At 34.8% G+C, this 18,719-nt stretch overlaps 1 protein-coding gene across 2 annotated transcripts in view; it reads right to left on the bottom strand.

The window, feature by feature from the left end:
• The window catches only part of CNTLN (centlein), a 245,958-nt gene that overhangs the window by 85,137 nt on the left and 142,102 nt on the right, over positions 1-18,719 (bottom strand). For both annotated transcript variants that reach the window (XM_006208273.4, XM_072959367.1), the window contains exon 14: positions 2,746-2,837. In XM_006208273.4, coding sequence (XP_006208335.1) covers positions 2,746-2,837 — 92 coding nt within the window. The remainder of the gene's footprint in view (positions 1-2,745; positions 2,838-18,719) is intronic.

Here is an 18,719-nt window from a genome sequence, read left to right on the forward strand (position 1 = left end):
TTGCAGTTTGCAAGTATTAAATATGATCATATACCACAGTTCTTGGCAGACAGTAAGTTTCAAACAGTTTATCATCATCACCATCATCCTTATCATTATTGTCTCTATTATTATTAATCATAACAGCTACTAAATAAAGTTACTTGAAAGATTACTTGCACTAAATATTGCTGAATTAGATATTAAATCAATTTTATACTTTGGATTAAAATATAACATGTTATGAACAAATATAACAAACATCTTAAGTTTCAGATGTCAATTTTAGAAATTAGCACTTTTTTCTGTTGACTAAAATTTGTTTACAATTGGTTACAACTTGACAAAAATTTTATATACCAATGGAAAAATATCTGTTTAAAGTCTGTTACGTTTAAAATGTTTAAAGTCTGTTAACTATCTAATGTGAAGCTATGTTTAATCGTAAGACCTGGTCAAAGTTTTCTGTATTTAAGTTTAAAATGGAGGAAAAAATAGCAAAACAGAGACACAAACTTCTCAAGAATTTGACAAGGCAAAGTCCATAGTACATATTAAAGTGTTATTCAAAGTATACTCTCAAAAAATTGTTGTTAAACTGATTTCAAATCTCCAAAAACAGAAAGGAAAAATTCAATATATATTTGTGAATGAAAGTCTGGGGGACTGTTAAGGGCATTTGGTTTGTGTGCTACTAGATCATCTCAAGTCCATATTTTTCCTCCAGTACTGAACATTTAAATAATTTACCCAAAAGATGGCTCCTTTCAAAACTGAAACACTTGATTTGTGAAGTTTATGTATTAGTTTGCTAGAGCTGCCATAACAAAGTCCTAAGACTAAGTGGCTAAAACCCTAATAACTTCATTTTGACTTAGCTCTTTAAAGACCTCCATCTCCAAATATAGTCACATTCTGAGATACAGAGGATTAAGACTTTGAAACAAGAATTGGGGAGGGGATACAATTCATCCCATAAGAATACAAAATGTTATTTTATTATTTTAAAAAGAATCTACTTACATGTTTCATTTCGACTACGTACAAATATTGTTTTCACGATGTTACTTCCTTTTAAACTCATTCTGAGCAAGTTTCATATACATCCTTCTAAAATAAGGAAACTCAACTAAAAAAGCTTAAACCATGACTATTGCCTTAGATTAACATTTAAAAAATAGGGGCAAATTGGTATGCTAATTTGACACATAGTCTAATGAAAAGAATTCCTGTTGACTTTTCAGGAGTTAAAATGGATTTCTGGATCCACTATGATAGTAGTAATTGAAGGCGAGCAGAATTTTGCCACCCCAAAATGTCTTTCTGGCACAAGTATTATCTTGAGCTGGTTATTTTTAAGAAACTGCAGATACAGGATAAGCTCTGAAAACTGAGTAGTAACTGACTCCCCAATCTCAACATTCTCTCTTGCCTTTTGCTGAAGAAAGTGTATAAGGTAATGGCTTGAGCCATTTCGAGGAATTACTCAGTTTTCCTGGGTGTCTCCCATGTATACAGGAGGTCCGTATACATGTTATTAAGCTACTGTTGGTTTTTCTTTTTTCATGTTAATCTGCCTCTTTTTTATATGGGGTGTCTCACCCAAGAACCTAGAAGAATAGAGGGAAAATTATTTCTCCTCCTCCACATCATTTATGGCAGTTGGAATGAAATAATAGATTTCTTTAGGGTTTCCATCCCAAGGTAGTAAGTAGTAGTGCAGTATTACATATCCATAGAGATAAAAATTATACAAAATCTGGCAAACAAGAATATTGTTCTGAAACGAAGATAAATTGCTATAAACTGTATGACATTCTAGATAGTAGTACAGATATTATTTCAATTACTTATTTTACCTTAAGACAAATGAACATGAGCATTTCTTGTTCTCTGTGTTATAGTGTTAACCTGATATGTGTCACTCAGTAATTAGATGACAGTCTCTGTTACCTGACCACAAGTGTCAGAAGTATAAGAAATCACATCAACTGCTGTTAAGTTATTAGATTTCCTTCAAGTCAATTCACAGATAGAAAAAATGTAAGTAGCTGCATTAATATTTTTGTCTATATGTTTGTACATTTCCAGCTTTATCTCAGTATCCAAGTGGTAATTGGTTATAAGAATAAATCTATTTAAAGAACATTTTCTTTGTAACAATAACAAAAAGTGCTAAAATAAAACCAACATTTTACTACTAATGATAGCCATGATATAAAGTGACTACAGGGTTTATGTGGGGTGGTTCTATTAAAACAGGAAGAGCTAAACCAAATCGTATGAGCATAAATTTTTTATCTAAAATGGGATGAGGCACACGTAATTTTCAAGTTTAAAATGAAAATTATAAACACATTATCATTTTACTGTAGTAAAGCTAAAACTTTGCTCAGTTTCTTAGTTCACATATTATAAATCTGTATGACTGTTGAAATGTAACATAGTTTCAAGTACCATTTTAAAATAAAACTGTTAAGTAAGCACAAATACGGTAAATTTTTATAGTTTCTATTGTTATCATTCTTTTCATCTTTGAAAATAATTTTAATCTATGTCAACAGAAGCATAAGTGTTTCCACATTTATTTCCCTAGCATTGATTTTTTTTTAGCCCCATTTTGGTAAGCCAATGATTTTGAATTATGAATTTAAATTAAGGACTCATACAAGGTTTAAGTTCATAAGCCCTCATTTTAAAATATAATCCTTTATGTTAAAATTCAGATTTAACTTGCTCAGCTCAATATCGTAAAGATTAGATTACCTTCTGTAATGTCTGCTCTGACATTTCTTTCCAATTCTTCTCTGGAGTACTCTTCTTGACCCCGTCATCCTCACCGTATCTTAAGAGTTGTTCTGGGAGACAATAAATAATATATTATGGTACCTCGTATACTGCTGAAACACTGTCCTGTCATTTTAAGAAAAAAGGTTCTGTGGTTTTCCAACTGTGAATAATGTAGTCTATTTTATTGTCAAGAATTTGGCCAGTAACTGAATGGTGACTTTTTCATGATTTTCAGTCACACAATTATGTATCTTTGTAGTGTCACTTTTTTTTTTCAGCATAAGATTTTTCAAAGGTACAACAGATCTACAGGTTAACAATGCTGTACTTTTATTCCCATTTTCATTCTTTTGTAGAGTATTCCCCCTTTGCCTTAAAAGCAGAATTCATTGCCTTTTTATCTACACAGTCACTACTAGTTTTGTTCTCTGGATCTTGTTCCCTGCCAGGAGGATCAGAGTGACTGCAGAACAAAGCAAACAGTAACAGAATTAGGGTGGACTGAAACTGTAATATCTCCTACCACCACCTTTTTTTTTTAAGTAAAAGATCATGCACTGGGCAGAGTAAACCAGAAGAATCACACTTCCAAAAAATGGATTTTATAACAAATAGAAATCCAGGTATAGGTCAAGTTGTTTCTACAAATCATTCCTACACTAGCCATGTATTTGACTACCAAAACTCCCTCAAACAAGCAAAAATGTACAAGTAACATACCAACGTTAAAGGAAAAAAATCATAAAAGTTCAGTTAATATTCTTAGAATTGAAATACATTAAAACTTATAAATAATTTTTTTCTTATCAGATAAATTTTATGACAAATTTAACTAATATTTTCTTACTAAATTATTTTTGGGATACAGCATTTCTCAAAGAATCAAAAAGGGGGTAAAAAAAGAATACAGAAAGCTGAAAGGATCCATAACTGTGTTAGCCTGAGATGATTTTGCTTTAAAGTATGCTTGGCTGCTGTAGGTCAGTGTAAAACTTTGATTTATCAACAAAGGAAAAAGAAAACAATATTATTCTCTGTAGAGCAGAAATCCTCTTGGTATAAACAGTGACTAACAAGTTTGTTAGAGTGAATTAGGCATTTCTTTTGTCTTTGAAACATGACATATCCAATTAAAACTTCTGTACTCATGAAATAAATAGAACACTGTTCTAAGGATAATAAAAGCTAGAATAGGTAGAATCTGCCACCTGGGGAATATGTACCTTTACCTTGATAATAATCTACTGGTTCCCAAGTTTCTTTTTCTAGTCCCCTAACACCATGGTGCTGAATTCATTTACAACACTCTTTTAGCAATATAGAAATAATATGCAAATACAATTCATCTGTTCTAGTCATTTAAATATCTGCTATAGTTCTAAGTGGAATATGTACACTTAAAAATAAGAAAATAGTTCTGTATTCAAAGAGCAAAGAATGCTAAAAATAGCTAAATAACTCCAATAAAATAAATGCTGAAGCTTGATTTTAAAATGAACTTTAAAATGAATTTGATTGCTCCTTTTGTGCTCCTGGGTGTCTGCAAGAGTCACTGATGGACTCGAAGACAATGCTCAGTTGTGGTTTTCTATTGAAAACTCTGTTTCTTACCTTCACAGGTTTTATTAAAAATACTCGAGCAGATAGGCCCAGGCCATGGAAAGGAACAAGAACCTGGCTCTGCCCCCTGATTTCCTTCCCCTTCCCCTTCAAAGGTCTCAGGATTTGGGAAATGAACAAAGAGGATCTAGTTAGAAATATACACTTCTGTTCTTGTCCTTTGGTGAATGTGTGAGCATATGCTTCACCTTGCTGAAAATTCATTTTTGATATTTTGGTTTTAAATGCTTTAATTTTAATGCTTTAATTTTTACTACTATAAAAATTCATTCTGATTTATATTCCTTCTCAGGAGCTTCTTTTCTCTCCAGTTTTCTTTCTAACTTTCAACTTTGCTTATTCGTAATTGTTTAAATTTATTTTATTCTATCTCATATTTTTCCCTTAATTGTCCTGGATTACGTTAAAAATTAATTAATTAATTAATTAATTAATTAATTCTTTTGCAACTTTTCATCCTCTTTTTTGATTCTCTTTTAGCTATTTTAACAAATTATTGTTAAAAACTCTGTTATCATTATGAAGAGTTGTACAATACGCTACTTTAAAATATGCCGCTTGGTATATTGATTATTTTAAGCAGTAGGCACTTGAAAAACAGTAAATACAAGGAGGGGCTTTCTCAAACTCCCCTTATCTACACAAAGATCCTCCCAAAGAAACTCAATTGTCATTACCTGCTCTCCTAAAGATTCATTAAACAGAGAAGATTAACTCTTATCATAGGAGAGGAGATTAGTCCATACTATACCCAGACAAGCTTTGTTACAAACTATCATATCTTTTATCTAGTCTTCTAAGGGCCCATTTATCTCTCCTAAAATAATTTTCTCTCCTCTAAGAGACCTACATCTCTCCTCTCCTTTCCCTATTAAGATGGTATGTAATTCTGAATTTTAAAGCCACCTCTATGAGTATTCATTTTTCCCTAGGTATCTTCTATGTGTACATAAGGTATACATGTTAATTTCTATTTTTCCATAGTTAATCTGTCTTTTATTATAGAAGTTCCAGCCAATAATTCCGAGGCAGAGAGGGAACATTATTTTTCCTCCCCTACAATTTTTTTTTTACTGATCTTAAGACTATGCTTCCTGCACTAACTTTCTTAAAGGTCTGTTTGTGATATCAACTTGGGAGATAAAGGTATATTGTGTCCTGGCAATTTCCTAAAGAATATTACTATTTTTATTTCATGTTAGGAAAAGTAAAATAAGAGTCATAGCAAGTAGTTACTATAGAAGGTACCTGCCATACCATACAATAAAAAATATGTATTTGGTCTTTGTCCCTGGCTTCCAGCATAGAACTTCTAAAGTCCTTGGAATTTCCTGAGTGACAGGGGTGAAAGGAGTATTTTTTGTTATTCATAACAAGCTCCTTTCAACAATAACTGAGTTTATGCTAATAAGGTGGCTCTTACTGGGCCACTAGACAGCTTTTGGACTGGGGTTGGTTGCAAAAGAATGCAACCATGTGATATGAGGGTTGGAATTTCCAGCTCCACCCTCCAGACCTCCAAGGAAGGGAGAAGGGCTGGAGGTTGAGTTCAATTGTCAATGATCAATGATTTAATTAATCATCCTATGTAATAAAGTTTCCACAAAAACCCCTAAATGACGGGATTCAGAGAGCATCTAGGTTGGTAAACATATGAAGGTTCATAACTGTTTCCACCCAATACATCTCTCTCCTATTTAGCTGTTTTGAGTTGTATCCTTTATAATAAACAAGTAATAGTAAATAAAGTGCTATCCTGACTTCTGTGATTCTTTCTAGCAAATAATCTGAAACTGAGGGAGGGTTTGTGGGAATACTTGATTTATAACCAGTGGGTCAGAGGTACAGGTGGCAACCTGAAGTGGGGATGAGCCCTGAACCTGTGGGGTCTGTGCTAACTCTGAGTAGTCAGTGTCAGAATCGAAAAGAACTGAATTATAGGATACCGAGTGGCTGTCCAGAAAATCAGAGAATTGGTTGTTGAGCAGAGGAAAAAATTCACACACTTGGTATCAAGAAGAGCTGTGCCAAAAAACAAACAAACAAACAACAAACAAAAACCTCATAGTACTGTTTTAAATAAATAAATTCGGATAAAATGCAATATTCAAGAACTTTCATGAAAAAGATTGTGATAATTAAACACTGTCTCTTTAGGCAAGATAAAAGTACATTAGCCAATTAAATGTAGAACCCATTTTTTCTGAGAAGTAACCTTAAGCTAATGAAAAAATAAAGTGCCATTTCTGATGGATGAGATGGAAGAGCAAGAAATAAATTCTGCTTCTGATGGGTAGGAGAGAATCTCAGTTACTAGATGTGACTGGGTGTTCAGCATAGCTTTTTTGAGAGCCAGCCTATCCCCTTTGACTTTACCTGGACTGGAGCCTTGGAGGAATCTACGCAGTTAGCTTTGAAAGAAAAGCAAGCCATTTTTGTTACTTGCCACAACTGTTCTGAAAAGGACGTTACCAGGACAATGAAAGAGAAAAGGACGTGGGAGAGTAGGATAATAGGTAGGGGTTTTTACCCCCACATTTTCTTCATTGTAAAATGAACCCTTAAATTGGTTTCTTAAAGTAATATGTCTTTTTTTTTACATTTTTTATTGAGTTATAGTCATTTTACAATGTTGTGCCAAATTCCAGTGTAGAGCACAATTTTTCAGTTATACATGAACATGCATATATTCATTGTCACATTTTTGTTTTTGCTGTGAGCTACAAGATCTTGTATATATTTCCCTGTGCTATACAGTATAATCTTGATTTCTCTTCTGCATATGCCTGTCAGTATCTACAAATTTTGAAATCCCTGTCTATCCCTTCCCACCCCTCTCGCCCCCTTGGCAACTGCAAGTCTGTATTCTATGTCTATGAGTCTTTCTGTTCTGTATTTATGTTCTTCATTTTTTTTTTCAAGATACCACATATGAGCGATCTCATATGATATTTTTCTTTCTCTTTCTGGCTTACTTCACTTAGAATGACATTCTCCAGGAACATCCATGTTGCTGCAAATGGCATTAAGTTGTCGTTTTTTATGGCTAAATAATATTCCATTGTATAAACTATACCACGTCTTCTTTATCCAGTCATCTGTGGATGGACATTTAAGCTGTTTCCATGTCTTGGCTATTATAAATAGTGCTTCTATGAAGTAATAAGCCTTTAATCAACTGCCCTCAATTCTGTTAATTTTCATGTGGATGTGTTAAAGAGATTTGAATATGCTATCTATAATTTCTTTAGCTAACTAGGAGGCCATAGGTAAACACTCTTGTTACCTTTATTCCTTCAACTCACAATTTAAAATTATTTTAAACAGTTTATTTTCCATGTTCAAGTGTTTTACTAGATATTAATCACTATTTTTACATTTAAGTAATTATGTGAAGTTTAGCTTAGTGAAGTTTAATATTTTAATTTGTGTTTTTGGTTTCATATATATTTCCTATTACAAAATATTGCTTTAATTAACTTAATTTGTTTCAATTGATTTTAGTATTTCCCATATTCCTTATATTAATCCTTTGTTTCTTTTAAAAACTGTTTCTCACTCTTAAAATTCCTATTTTTGATCTTTTATTTCATTCGTTTATATTTTTATTGCAACTAGAAGAAAGCATGATCTTAAGCATAAAAACAGCAATAAAAAATCACACACAAAGTATATTATTTGTTTTGTACAGTATATATAGAAAACGTTGAAGGCACAAAAGAGAAAGCTGATAAAAGTGGAGAAGGGCACAATATGCCACCCCAAAATATGCCTCCTTGGCAAAAGGATTATTTTGAGCAGATTATTTTTAGAAACAACAGACATAGGAGAAGCTCTAAAAACAGAGTAGGAGTTACCCTTTAGTAATGATAATTTGCATTTATAAAGTCAAGCTTCATTTGTACAAGTATCTACCTGTCTGTACCAGGAAGACAAGGATGTCTAAAACACAAAAATCTCTTATCAATGGAGAGGGTACTGACTTAAATCTGCATAATAAACCATACTTTTTTTTTAATCCTGCTTTTTCTTGGTCATCTTCCTATAACTGGCCTCTTTTACATCCTTCTTTTTTTGTTTCAGCTAAAGAGGGTATTTAAGCCCAAATTCTAAGCTACCTTCTTGGGTTACTCATTTCCCTGGGTATCTCCCATTTATATATATGAGACATACATGCTAGTAAACCTGTTTGTTTTCCTCTTGTTTATCTGCTTTTTTTTTTTAACAGGGGCCTCAGCCAAGAATTTAGAAGAGTAGAGGGAAATTTTTTTTTCCCTCTCTCACAAAGGCTTCCAATAGGAGGGCATATCCAAATCCAGTCATTAAAAATAAGTAGATCTTTTCCATATAGAACTGACAAGGAAAGGAAGAGAGTACTACACATAATGGTCCAGAAGTAGTCAATGATAGAGCACATATGGGATTTTATTTTATTGACTTTTTCCTTCCAGGGTGAAAAAATAAGGCCAAACATATGAAAGATAAGGCTAAAAAGGTGGGTAAGGGCTAAATTAGACTGGGATAAAAATTCAGAGTTTTATTCTATATCAGTAGGAAATTGCTAAATAAAAGAGTAATATAAGATGAGGAATTCTTCAGGGTCTGAAAGAATGCTCTTAACCTAGGCCAGATAATAATTATAACAAAAAATTGCATTCTGACCTTCCCCTTCTTTATAAAATGTATTATATAGCTTTAGAAACTTACTTATTCTCTTAAAAAATTTTAGGTGCTTAAGTATGCCTTCAATATATTAATGATTGTGTAATTAAATTATGGACATGAAAATTACTTAATATTTGTTCTATGAAATAAATGACATTTTGACACTTTCATTTCTTTTGGAAAAAATCTGGCTTCATTTGAAAAAAATCTGAATGTGCCTGAAAGTTTTCCCTTGACTTATCTATGAGTTAAATTAGGATGACCATAACTCAAGGGCTGACTTATCAGTAAGGTTCTTTTTGGTATGCATGTGCCTGCAATCTTTCCTTAATAGAAAGTAAACCTGAGATACTTGCCCAAAATTCTAAACTTGATTTGTATGCTACTCAACTATAATGAAAGTCCCAGAGCAAAACAACAAATAAATCCATAATTCTGTATAAACAGTAGAATGGTTGCTGCTCAATCAAGAACCACAGCAGCATCTCCTTTTAATAAATTAAATGACTGAGAACAATACTTAAAAAAAGAGTTGCACAAGTTTCCCTTAAATCTATTTTCCTAAGTATTTCACTTCTACTTAACACAAGCTGGATATAAACGTTTTGTTGGAAAAACTTGTGGAAGATATGAGAAACTAATGCTGGGTTCACATTATCTGTGATGAAAAGAAAGATAAACCAGGCAAAAACAGCACATACATATGCTTACAGTATAACTGCTACTTTAATATCCACCATAATGATTTTTAACATGTTTAGGGGGAGTGAGGATTGGCGGGATCACTGCGGCCACAGGAATCTGAGGCAATGGAAGACACAAAGCAGTAATCTTTCCACTGCCAAGAGGACTCTGGCACCTGTCAAACAGATGCTGCAGTTCAAACTGCAGCTTGTAAGATAGCTATCAAAGGCAGTGGGCCAGCAGATGGAGAGTGCATATCGTCATAGCCTGCCCTGGTAAAGTCAGAGCTAAGACTTAAAAGCTGGATCTTATTTAAAAAGGCAGGAGGGACAATTATTAAGGATAGTCTGAAATTTGCAATCCATTTACTCCATCGTAGATGTGTTATTCCTGGAATGAGCCAGATCATCTAGAAAGCCATATATTTGCAACATTTACTCACAGCCCCCAAAATACTTTCTTTCATTGGTTTATACTTTTGCATCACATGATGGTAGATTATTACTCAGCAAACGCTTAGTATCTTCTTTTCTGCTTTCATGGGAGGACCACAGATCCCCGCTCAACTGCTGTTGAGCGTGGCCTCATGGGATGCTTTGACTAAAGGAATGTGGGTATAAAGGACAGTGTGCCTGTCACAAACCTAGAACTTAAGTATATTTCTGCTCTCCCCTTAGAAGTTTCCCAATATTTGCTTTGAAAAGAACATGTCCATAGAGTCACTGTCCCCTTCAGCTTGCACCTGAGACTGAGAAGAAGCCATACGCAAGAAATAAATGTTTATTATTACATGCCATTGACAGTTTGTAGCTATTTATACTGTATCAAAAGCTGTCAGATACAGAAATTGGTAACTATTAACTAGAGTCCTGCTATAATAAAAACATAAATTATGTGGTTTTGATTTGGTTACTGGATGGTGGGTTGCAAAAATATGTTACAGGAAACTGAGAAAATGGTGACACATGTTACATAGTGGAAAACATTTGGCAAACTTCACCTAATATAACATGGAAGACCAAAAAATGTAGCTAATTAATTTATAACACTGAGTGAGGAAATTCCATTGTTGAAGTGTGACTTGGTTGTTGCTAGCAACACCTAACTAGGTACCACAGGAAAGAACCAAGCTCAGAAAAGAAGCAGCCATAGGCATATAGAAGTGCACATGTTCCAGTACTTTCAGGGTTGGAAAATCAAAGTGTTTTTCATTGTATTAAAGGAGCAGCCACTGAAACACTGGTAGGATAAATCCAAATCCAAGATGCTGACATTAAGACATGGTCTCTGTGTTTGGCTGTCATGCCTGTTGCTAATAATCTCCAAAAGGAATAATGTGATGCCCAGCAGATCCTTTCAACCAGACAAAAGGGACTTCAAGAAAGATTATGGGTAAGGGCCTACAAAAGTCTGATATGCTCCCCAACCCTTCACAGAAACTCATTCTGATAGTATTAATTGTTGCTAGCTGTAAGTAATAAAAATGACTTATTTTAGCTAAAGAACTGTGAGTGGAAGTTATAATGTGCCAGTTCCAAATCTAGGCCTGAGAGGCTCTGCACTTTTAGATTTGTTCCTTTGAGGCCATGAAAGACACATGGAGCAGCAATGAACCCAACTTGTAGCCTGAAACAGAGCTGGAACAGATGATCTATATAGCAAAGAGAGCTGCTTCAGGCAACCCACAGATTCACATGCAATAAATAAATGCTTGCTGTTATTTGTCATTGAGTTTTCACATTTGCTTGTTTGTTGCTTTTTAATTAATAAACAAGGCTTCAGCTTTCAATAGGGAACACTATAAACAGTGGTTTTATCAACATACTTCTGCTTCTGTGGTAAGAGATTGCCTGCTCCCAGCCAAACTCTACGTACAAGTTTTAGGTCTGACCATGGGTAACTACATGCTTTACCTGGCATATCTCATGGGAGAAAGCTGCCCTCCCCAACCAGACTTTGTGCACAGCCAGCAAACTGCAGTCCCTGAAGAGAGGACTCAAGTCAAGAAACAGGTCCCCTGCCAACCAAATTCTTATCCATATCTGTATTTCAAGCCTGGGTGTCTCCACTATGCCTCCATTTGGAGGCCTCTTTACTGAAGGTCCTTCGGTGAGGTCTTTCTCAGGTGCCCCTGTCAAGATCTCCTTATTTGGTAGTTGGGGGAATGGGAGGGGATGATAAACCCGAAGACACTTTTCTTAATTCTGACTCAGTAATCAGTACTTTTCCTCTCCTGGAACCTTCCCTCCTCTCCCTCCCCCAGGACCCAGGTCAAAAAAATGCAGGAGACGTTTGTTCAGGGTTCCTTTGGCAGAGAGACAACCCCTATGTCTGTGCTAATCCACAACTGGATTGCAGTTCCAAGGGGACAATGGAACAGAGGCAGTTCACACTTTGTCCACTTTAGACTCTTGCTTATACAGTAGGTGATTAAAGTCTTGACTGGTGCTTTCATTTTGGCTTATTATCTTAAATCAGCTACTTGGACACCTGGTAGCTCAGCTCTCTCCAGTTCAGCTGAACTCCTAACAGAGCTATTGTGGGACTGCACTAAATATTCACTATGAATTCACACTATGAATTACAATTTTCAGTAAAGAGAACTTTAGTGTGGTAGGGGCTTAAGGTGTTCATGTGGGAGGTCTAGAGGAGGTAAAAAGAATTTGAAAGTAAAGGTAATGAGTTGGTTTTTTTCTCCCAAGAATCTGCTTAACTTTTGAAATCCTTAAAAAACAGTCAGGAGAGAAACAGGCAGCAGGAAATAAGAAATATACATCTGGTATATAGAGAAAGGTTACTATTCATACAGATTTGGGATTTTAATCCAGGAAAAACATATTCAATGACAATAAAAGTACATAGAGCCATAAGACTTACACTTTCATATACAACTAAAAAGTAGACAGACTATATGAAAAAAGTGGTTTTCAGACATTGGGCATAATGCAAGGTAGTCATCCCTGAGCGAGGGCAAACAATGAAATGAGCCTATGATTGCTCTACTTACTGCCAAGAGAGAGCTTCTAGGCCACAGTACATAAACTGGAGACCTAAGTGGAATCTAGTGATATTCCTAAATTGAAGAGACAGATCCCAGAGTCCAGGGAAGCCAAGCAAGTTAAAGGTTTTTAGGGAAAAGCAACAAAGAGGAAAGATCTGCTCAAAGACAGGGAAAGCTCTGAAGATTACCAAGGGCCCCCTTCAAGCCTTCACCTAAGTCTGATTACCAAACGTGTGTGAGTGAACAGCTCAAAGAAAGAGCCATCCAAAAGGATTAGAGGAAACAGTCTCCAAAGATCACACAGTCCCAAAACTAGTTCATGGTCCCAAAGGCAGAGAATGAAAACAAACAAACAAACAAAAAACCACACATGAAGAAAAGTCTAAAAAAGATAAGAATGATGGCAAAATTCTAATTGGAAATAATTTTTAAGGGAAGTACAGTTGATTTACAACTCTCTCTCTCTCTCTCTCTATATATGTATGTATGTCTATCCAGGTCTTCTGTCCTTTTTTTAATGAGGTTCTTTGTTTTTATTTTTTTGTTTTGATGTTGGGTTGTATAAGCTGTTTATGTATCTTGGATATTAACACCTTATCCATCATATCATTTGCAAACATTTTCTCCCATTCAATAGGTTGTCTTTTTGCTTTGTTGATGGTTTCCTTTGCTGTGCAAAAGCTTTTAAGTTTAATTAGGTTCCATTTGTTTATTCTTGTTTTTACTTCTTTTGCCTTAGGAAACTGATTAATAAAACATTGCTATGATTCATGTAGAAGAGTGTTCTGCCTATGTTCTCTTCTAGGAGTTTCATGTTTTCAGGTCTTACATATAAATCTTTAATCCATTTTGAATTTATTCTTTATATGGTGCGAGGAAATGTCCTAATTTCATTGTTTTACATGTAGCTGTCCAGTTCTCCTGCACCTTTATTGAAGAGACTGTTTTTCAATATTGTATATTCCTCCCTACTGTGCCATAGATTGACTATTAACTAGCTATTAGGTATATGGACTTATTTCTGGGCTTTATATGCTGTTCCATGGATCTATGTATCTGTTTTTGCACCAGTACCATGCTGTTTTTTTTTTTTAAGCTACCAAAGATTGAGATGTCTTTATTTTTATTTTTCAGTACCATGCTGTTTTGATTACTATAGCTTTGTGGTAAGTATGAAATCTGGGAGGGTGATAACCTCCAGCTTTGTTTTTTTTTTTTTTTTTTTCTCAAGATTGCCTTGGTAACCTGGAGCCTTTTTTGGTTACACATGAATGTTAGGATTATTTGTTCTAGTTCAACAAAAAATGTCATGGGTATTTTGATAGTAACTGCATTAATCTGTAGATTGTTTTGGGTAGTAGGACCATTATGACAATATTAATTCTTCCAATCCAAGAGCACAGGATATATTTCCTTTCTGTGTATCATTTTTAATGTCTTTCATCAGTATTTTTACAGTTTTCAGAATATAGGTTTTTCATTTCCTTTGTTAAGTTTACTCTCAGGTATTTTCTTTTCTTTTTTTTTTTTGATATGATGTTAAATGAGATTTTTTTCTTTTTCTGATAGTTAATTATTAGTGTATAGAAAAGCAACAGACTTCTGTATATTAATCTTGCAAATTTGTGAATTCATTTATTAGTTTTAAAAATTTTGGGGTGGAGACTTTATGGTTTTCTATATAAAGTATCATGTCATCTGCAAATAATGACAGTTTTATCTCCTCATTTCCAATTTGGATGCCTTTTGTTTCTTTTCCTTGTCTGATTGCTATGGCTAGGACTTCTAATATTACGTTAAGTAGAAATGGCAATAGAGGGCATCCTTATCTTGTTCTTGAATTTAGAGGAAAGGCTTTTAGCTCTTCACCTGTGAGTATGATATTAGCTGTGGGTTTGTCAAAAGTGTTCTTTACTGCTTTGACATATATTTCCTCTACACCCAATCTGAGGAGTTTGTTTTTTTTATCATGAATGGATATTAAATTTTGTCAAACCCTATTTCTGCACCTATTGAGAAGATCATGTGATTGTACTGTTCCCATTGTTAATGTGGTATATCACATTGATTGATTTGCAAATACTGAACTATCCTTGCATCCCTGGAATGAGGCCAACTTGATTATGGAGTGTGATTCTTTTTATATATTGTTAGATTCTGTTTGCTAATAATACTTTGTTGAGAATTTTTGCACCTACTATCATCAAAGATATTGGCCTATGTTTTTTGTAATGTTCCTGTCTGGTTGTGGTATCAGCATAATGGTGGCCTCACAGAACGAATTTGGGAGTGCTCCTCCTCCATTTTTTGGAATAGTTTGAGAGGATAGCTATTAGCTCTTCCTATATGTTAGTAGAATTCCCCTGTGAAGCTGTCACGTCCTAGGCTTTTGTTTGCTGGGAGCTTTTTTAAAAAAAATATTACAGATTCAATTTCACTGCTAGTGAACAATCTGTTCAAATTGTCTGTTTTTTCTTGATTCAGTCTTGGTAGCTTGTGTATTTCTCAAAATGAGTCCATTTTTTTCTAGGTTGTCCAGTTTGTTGCCATATAGTTATTCATAGTATTCTCATGATTTTTTTTGTATCTGTGTGGTATCAGTTATTTCTCTTCTTTCATTTTTATTTTGTTTATATGGGTCCTCTCTGTTTTATTCTTGGTGAGTCTGGCTGAAGGTTTATCCATTTTGTTTATCTTTTCACAAAACCAGCTCTTGGTTTCACAGATCTTTTCTACTGTTTTTAAATCTCTATTTTATTTATTTCCCCTCTGATCTTTATTATTCCTATGCTTCTGTTGACTTTGGATTTTATTTGTTCTTTTTCTAATTCCTTTAGGTGATAAGTTAGGTTGGTTGAGATTTTCTTAAATGCTGAGGAAGGCCTGTGTCACTATAAACTTCCCTCTTAGAATTGCTTTTGCTGCATCCTGTAGATTTTGGAGTGTTGTATTTCCATCTTCATTTGTCTTGAGGTATTTTCTGATTTTTCTTTGATTCCTTCATTGACCCCACTGGTTTTTTAGCAGCATGTTGTTTAGTCTCGTGTTTGTTCTTTATATGTTTTTCTTTTCATAACTGATGTCCAATTTCATACTGGGTGGCCAAAACTAATCCTTAATATAATTTCTATCCTCTTAAAATTGTTGAAATCTCTTTTGTGGTCTAGCATGTGGTCTATCTTGGAGAATGTTCCATGTGCACTTGAAAAGAATGTATTCTGCTATTTTTGCACATAATGTCCTGTAAATATCTATTAAGTTCAACTGGCCTACTGCTTCATTTGAGGCTACCATTGTCATTGATTTTTTTGGTCTGGATCTTCTGTCCATTGATGTAAGTGGGTGTTAAAGTCCCCTACTATTATGATGTTATTGTCAATTTCTCCCTTATGTCTGTCAGTATTTGCTTTATCTGTTTAGGTGCTCCTGTATTGGGTACATATATATTAACAAGCATAATATCCTCTTCTTATATTGGTCCCTTTCTCATTACATAATGCCCGTCTTTGTGTTTTGTTATAGCCTTGGTATTAATGTCTGTTTAATCTGATAGAGTATTGCTACCCCTGTTTTCTTGTCATTTCCATTTGAATGAAGTATCTTTCCATTCCCTCACTTATAGTCTATAGCTCTGAAGTGAGGATCTTATAGGCAGCAATAGCAGGGTCTTATTGTTTTATCCAATCAGCCAACCTGTCTTTTGATTGGAGCATTTAGTCCATTGACATTTAAAGTAATTGTTGATAGGTATGCACTCACTGCCATTTTATTACTTGTTTTCCAGTCATTTTTGTAGTCCATCTTTGTTCATTTCTTCTTTTTGTTTCTTCCCTGTGGTCTCATGATTTTCTTTAGTAGTATGCTTGTGTTCCTTTCTTTGTGGTTTTGTGTATCCATTGTAGGTTTTTGATTTGTGGTACTATGGCATTCATATCTCTTGTCCTATAGCTATATCTTCTTGTTTGAAACTGGTAATCATTTAAAAGTTCAAACACACTCTAAAAGATCTACATTTTCACCCCCTCCTATACATTTTGTTCTTTGGATGTCATATTTTATATCTTTATGTTTATCTCTTAACTTTTTATTGCTGTAATAGCTTTTTTTTTTTAACAGTTTCTTTGCCTTTTAATCTTCATTCTGGAATATTTACGTGGTTGAGCCTCATCCTTACTACCATATATTTGCCTTTCCTAGTGAGATTTTCCCTTTCCTATAGATTCTTACCTCTTTTCCACTTGGAGGAAACCCTGTAACATTTCTTTTATGGTAGGTTTAGTATTGGTGAACTCTTTTAATTTTTGCTTCTCTGAGAAGTTCCTCATCTCTCCTTCTATGTTAAACAATAATATTGTTGGGTAGAGTATCCTAGGCTGTAGGATTTTCTCTTCAAACACTTTGAATATATCATGCTACTCTCTTCTGGCATGCTGTTTTTGCAGAGAAATCAGCTGATAGCCTTATGGGAATTCCCTTGTATATGACACTTTGCTTTTTCTCTTTCTGTCTTTGGAGTTGTCTCTTTAATTTTTGCCACTTTAATTATGACATGTCTTGGTGTGGAACTCTTTGGTTTCATCTTGTTTAGGACCCTCTGTGCTTCCTGTACCAGATATCCTTTTGCTTGTTTAGGTTTGAGAAGGTTTCAGCCATAATTTCATCAAATACATTTTCAATCCCTTCTCTCATTCTTCTTCTGGGACACCTCTTATGTGAATGTTGGTAAGCTTAATGCTATTCCAGAAATATCTTAAACTATTTTCACCTTTTTTAAAATTTGTTTTTCTTTATGCCACCCTGAATTGGTGATTTCCATTAATCAATATTCCAGATCACTTCTGTATTCTTCTGTATCACTTAGTCTGCTATTCATTCCTTGTAGTGTGTTTTTTATTTCAGTTATTTAAGTCTTCATTTCTGATTGGGTCTTATTTATTTATTTATTTATTTAGTGTGTGTGAGGTAATAGTTCTTTTTTATTTTATTTTTTTAGTTCTGTGTTAAAATTTTCAACATGTACACCTATTCTTTTCCCCAATTTACTTAACATTTTTATTACAAATGCTTTGAAATCTTTACCTGGTAAACTATTTCAATTTCATTATTTATTTTTTCACGGGTTTTCTCTTACTCTTTAAATTGATAACAGTTCTTCCTTTCCATTTAGCTTAACCTTTTATGTCTTTATGAATTTATGTGACAGTTACCTATTGTGCTCTTGAAGCGATGTTGTTATGTTGGAGCATCCCTACACACACTGCGTGTGCTCATTGTCTGTGGTGGGAGAGCTATATGTGATGTGGATGCAAGTCACATCTCTCCCCAGGGTTTGCTGGCAGCTATCACCTTAGTAGGGGGTGGGCCTAGAGATGGAGTGGCTAGAGCTGGAGCCAAGCGTGAAGCAGGACCTCCCCTCTGTTCAATGATTGTCACAACATTATCAAGTAGGGTATGATCCTAAATTGTGGGGGCAGAAGCCTTGAGGGTGAGACCTGAGTTAGTTTTGATCCATTTAAGTGTGTGCTTTCCCCCCTCCTCATACCTAGACCCTTCCCCAGAGCAGGGGAGTACTGAAGCAAGTGGGGCCCATGCAGGCTGTTGGCTATAGACAGAGCCTCTCTGATGCACTGCCTGTGCAAACCCCAGCAGTTATTTCCCTTGATCTGCTAAAACACAGCCTAAAGCACAAGTCTCCTTTGTCTCTCACAGTCAATCCCTGGCTCCAGCCTTTGCCATCTGGGGCTGCTGTAGAGCCACACCCAAAGCAGGTGGGGCACATGTGGACTTTCAGAGTGTACTGGGGTATGAGCTGTGGTGGAGAGGCCACCATCAGAGATCTGGGCTGCTTCTGATGCAATGTTTGAGTAAGTGCCAACAATGGCCACCACCATGCCATCCAGGCTCCACTCCATGACCTGCTCTCTTCTGCTTCCCAAAGTTGAGTTTTCTTCTTGGTTGTGGCTGTGCCAGATCCAGTGCC

Source organism: Vicugna pacos, chromosome 4 (assembly GCF_048564905.1).
Source record: "Vicugna pacos chromosome 4, VicPac4, whole genome shotgun sequence".
Lineage (NCBI taxonomy): Eukaryota > Metazoa > Chordata > Mammalia > Artiodactyla > Camelidae > Vicugna > Vicugna pacos.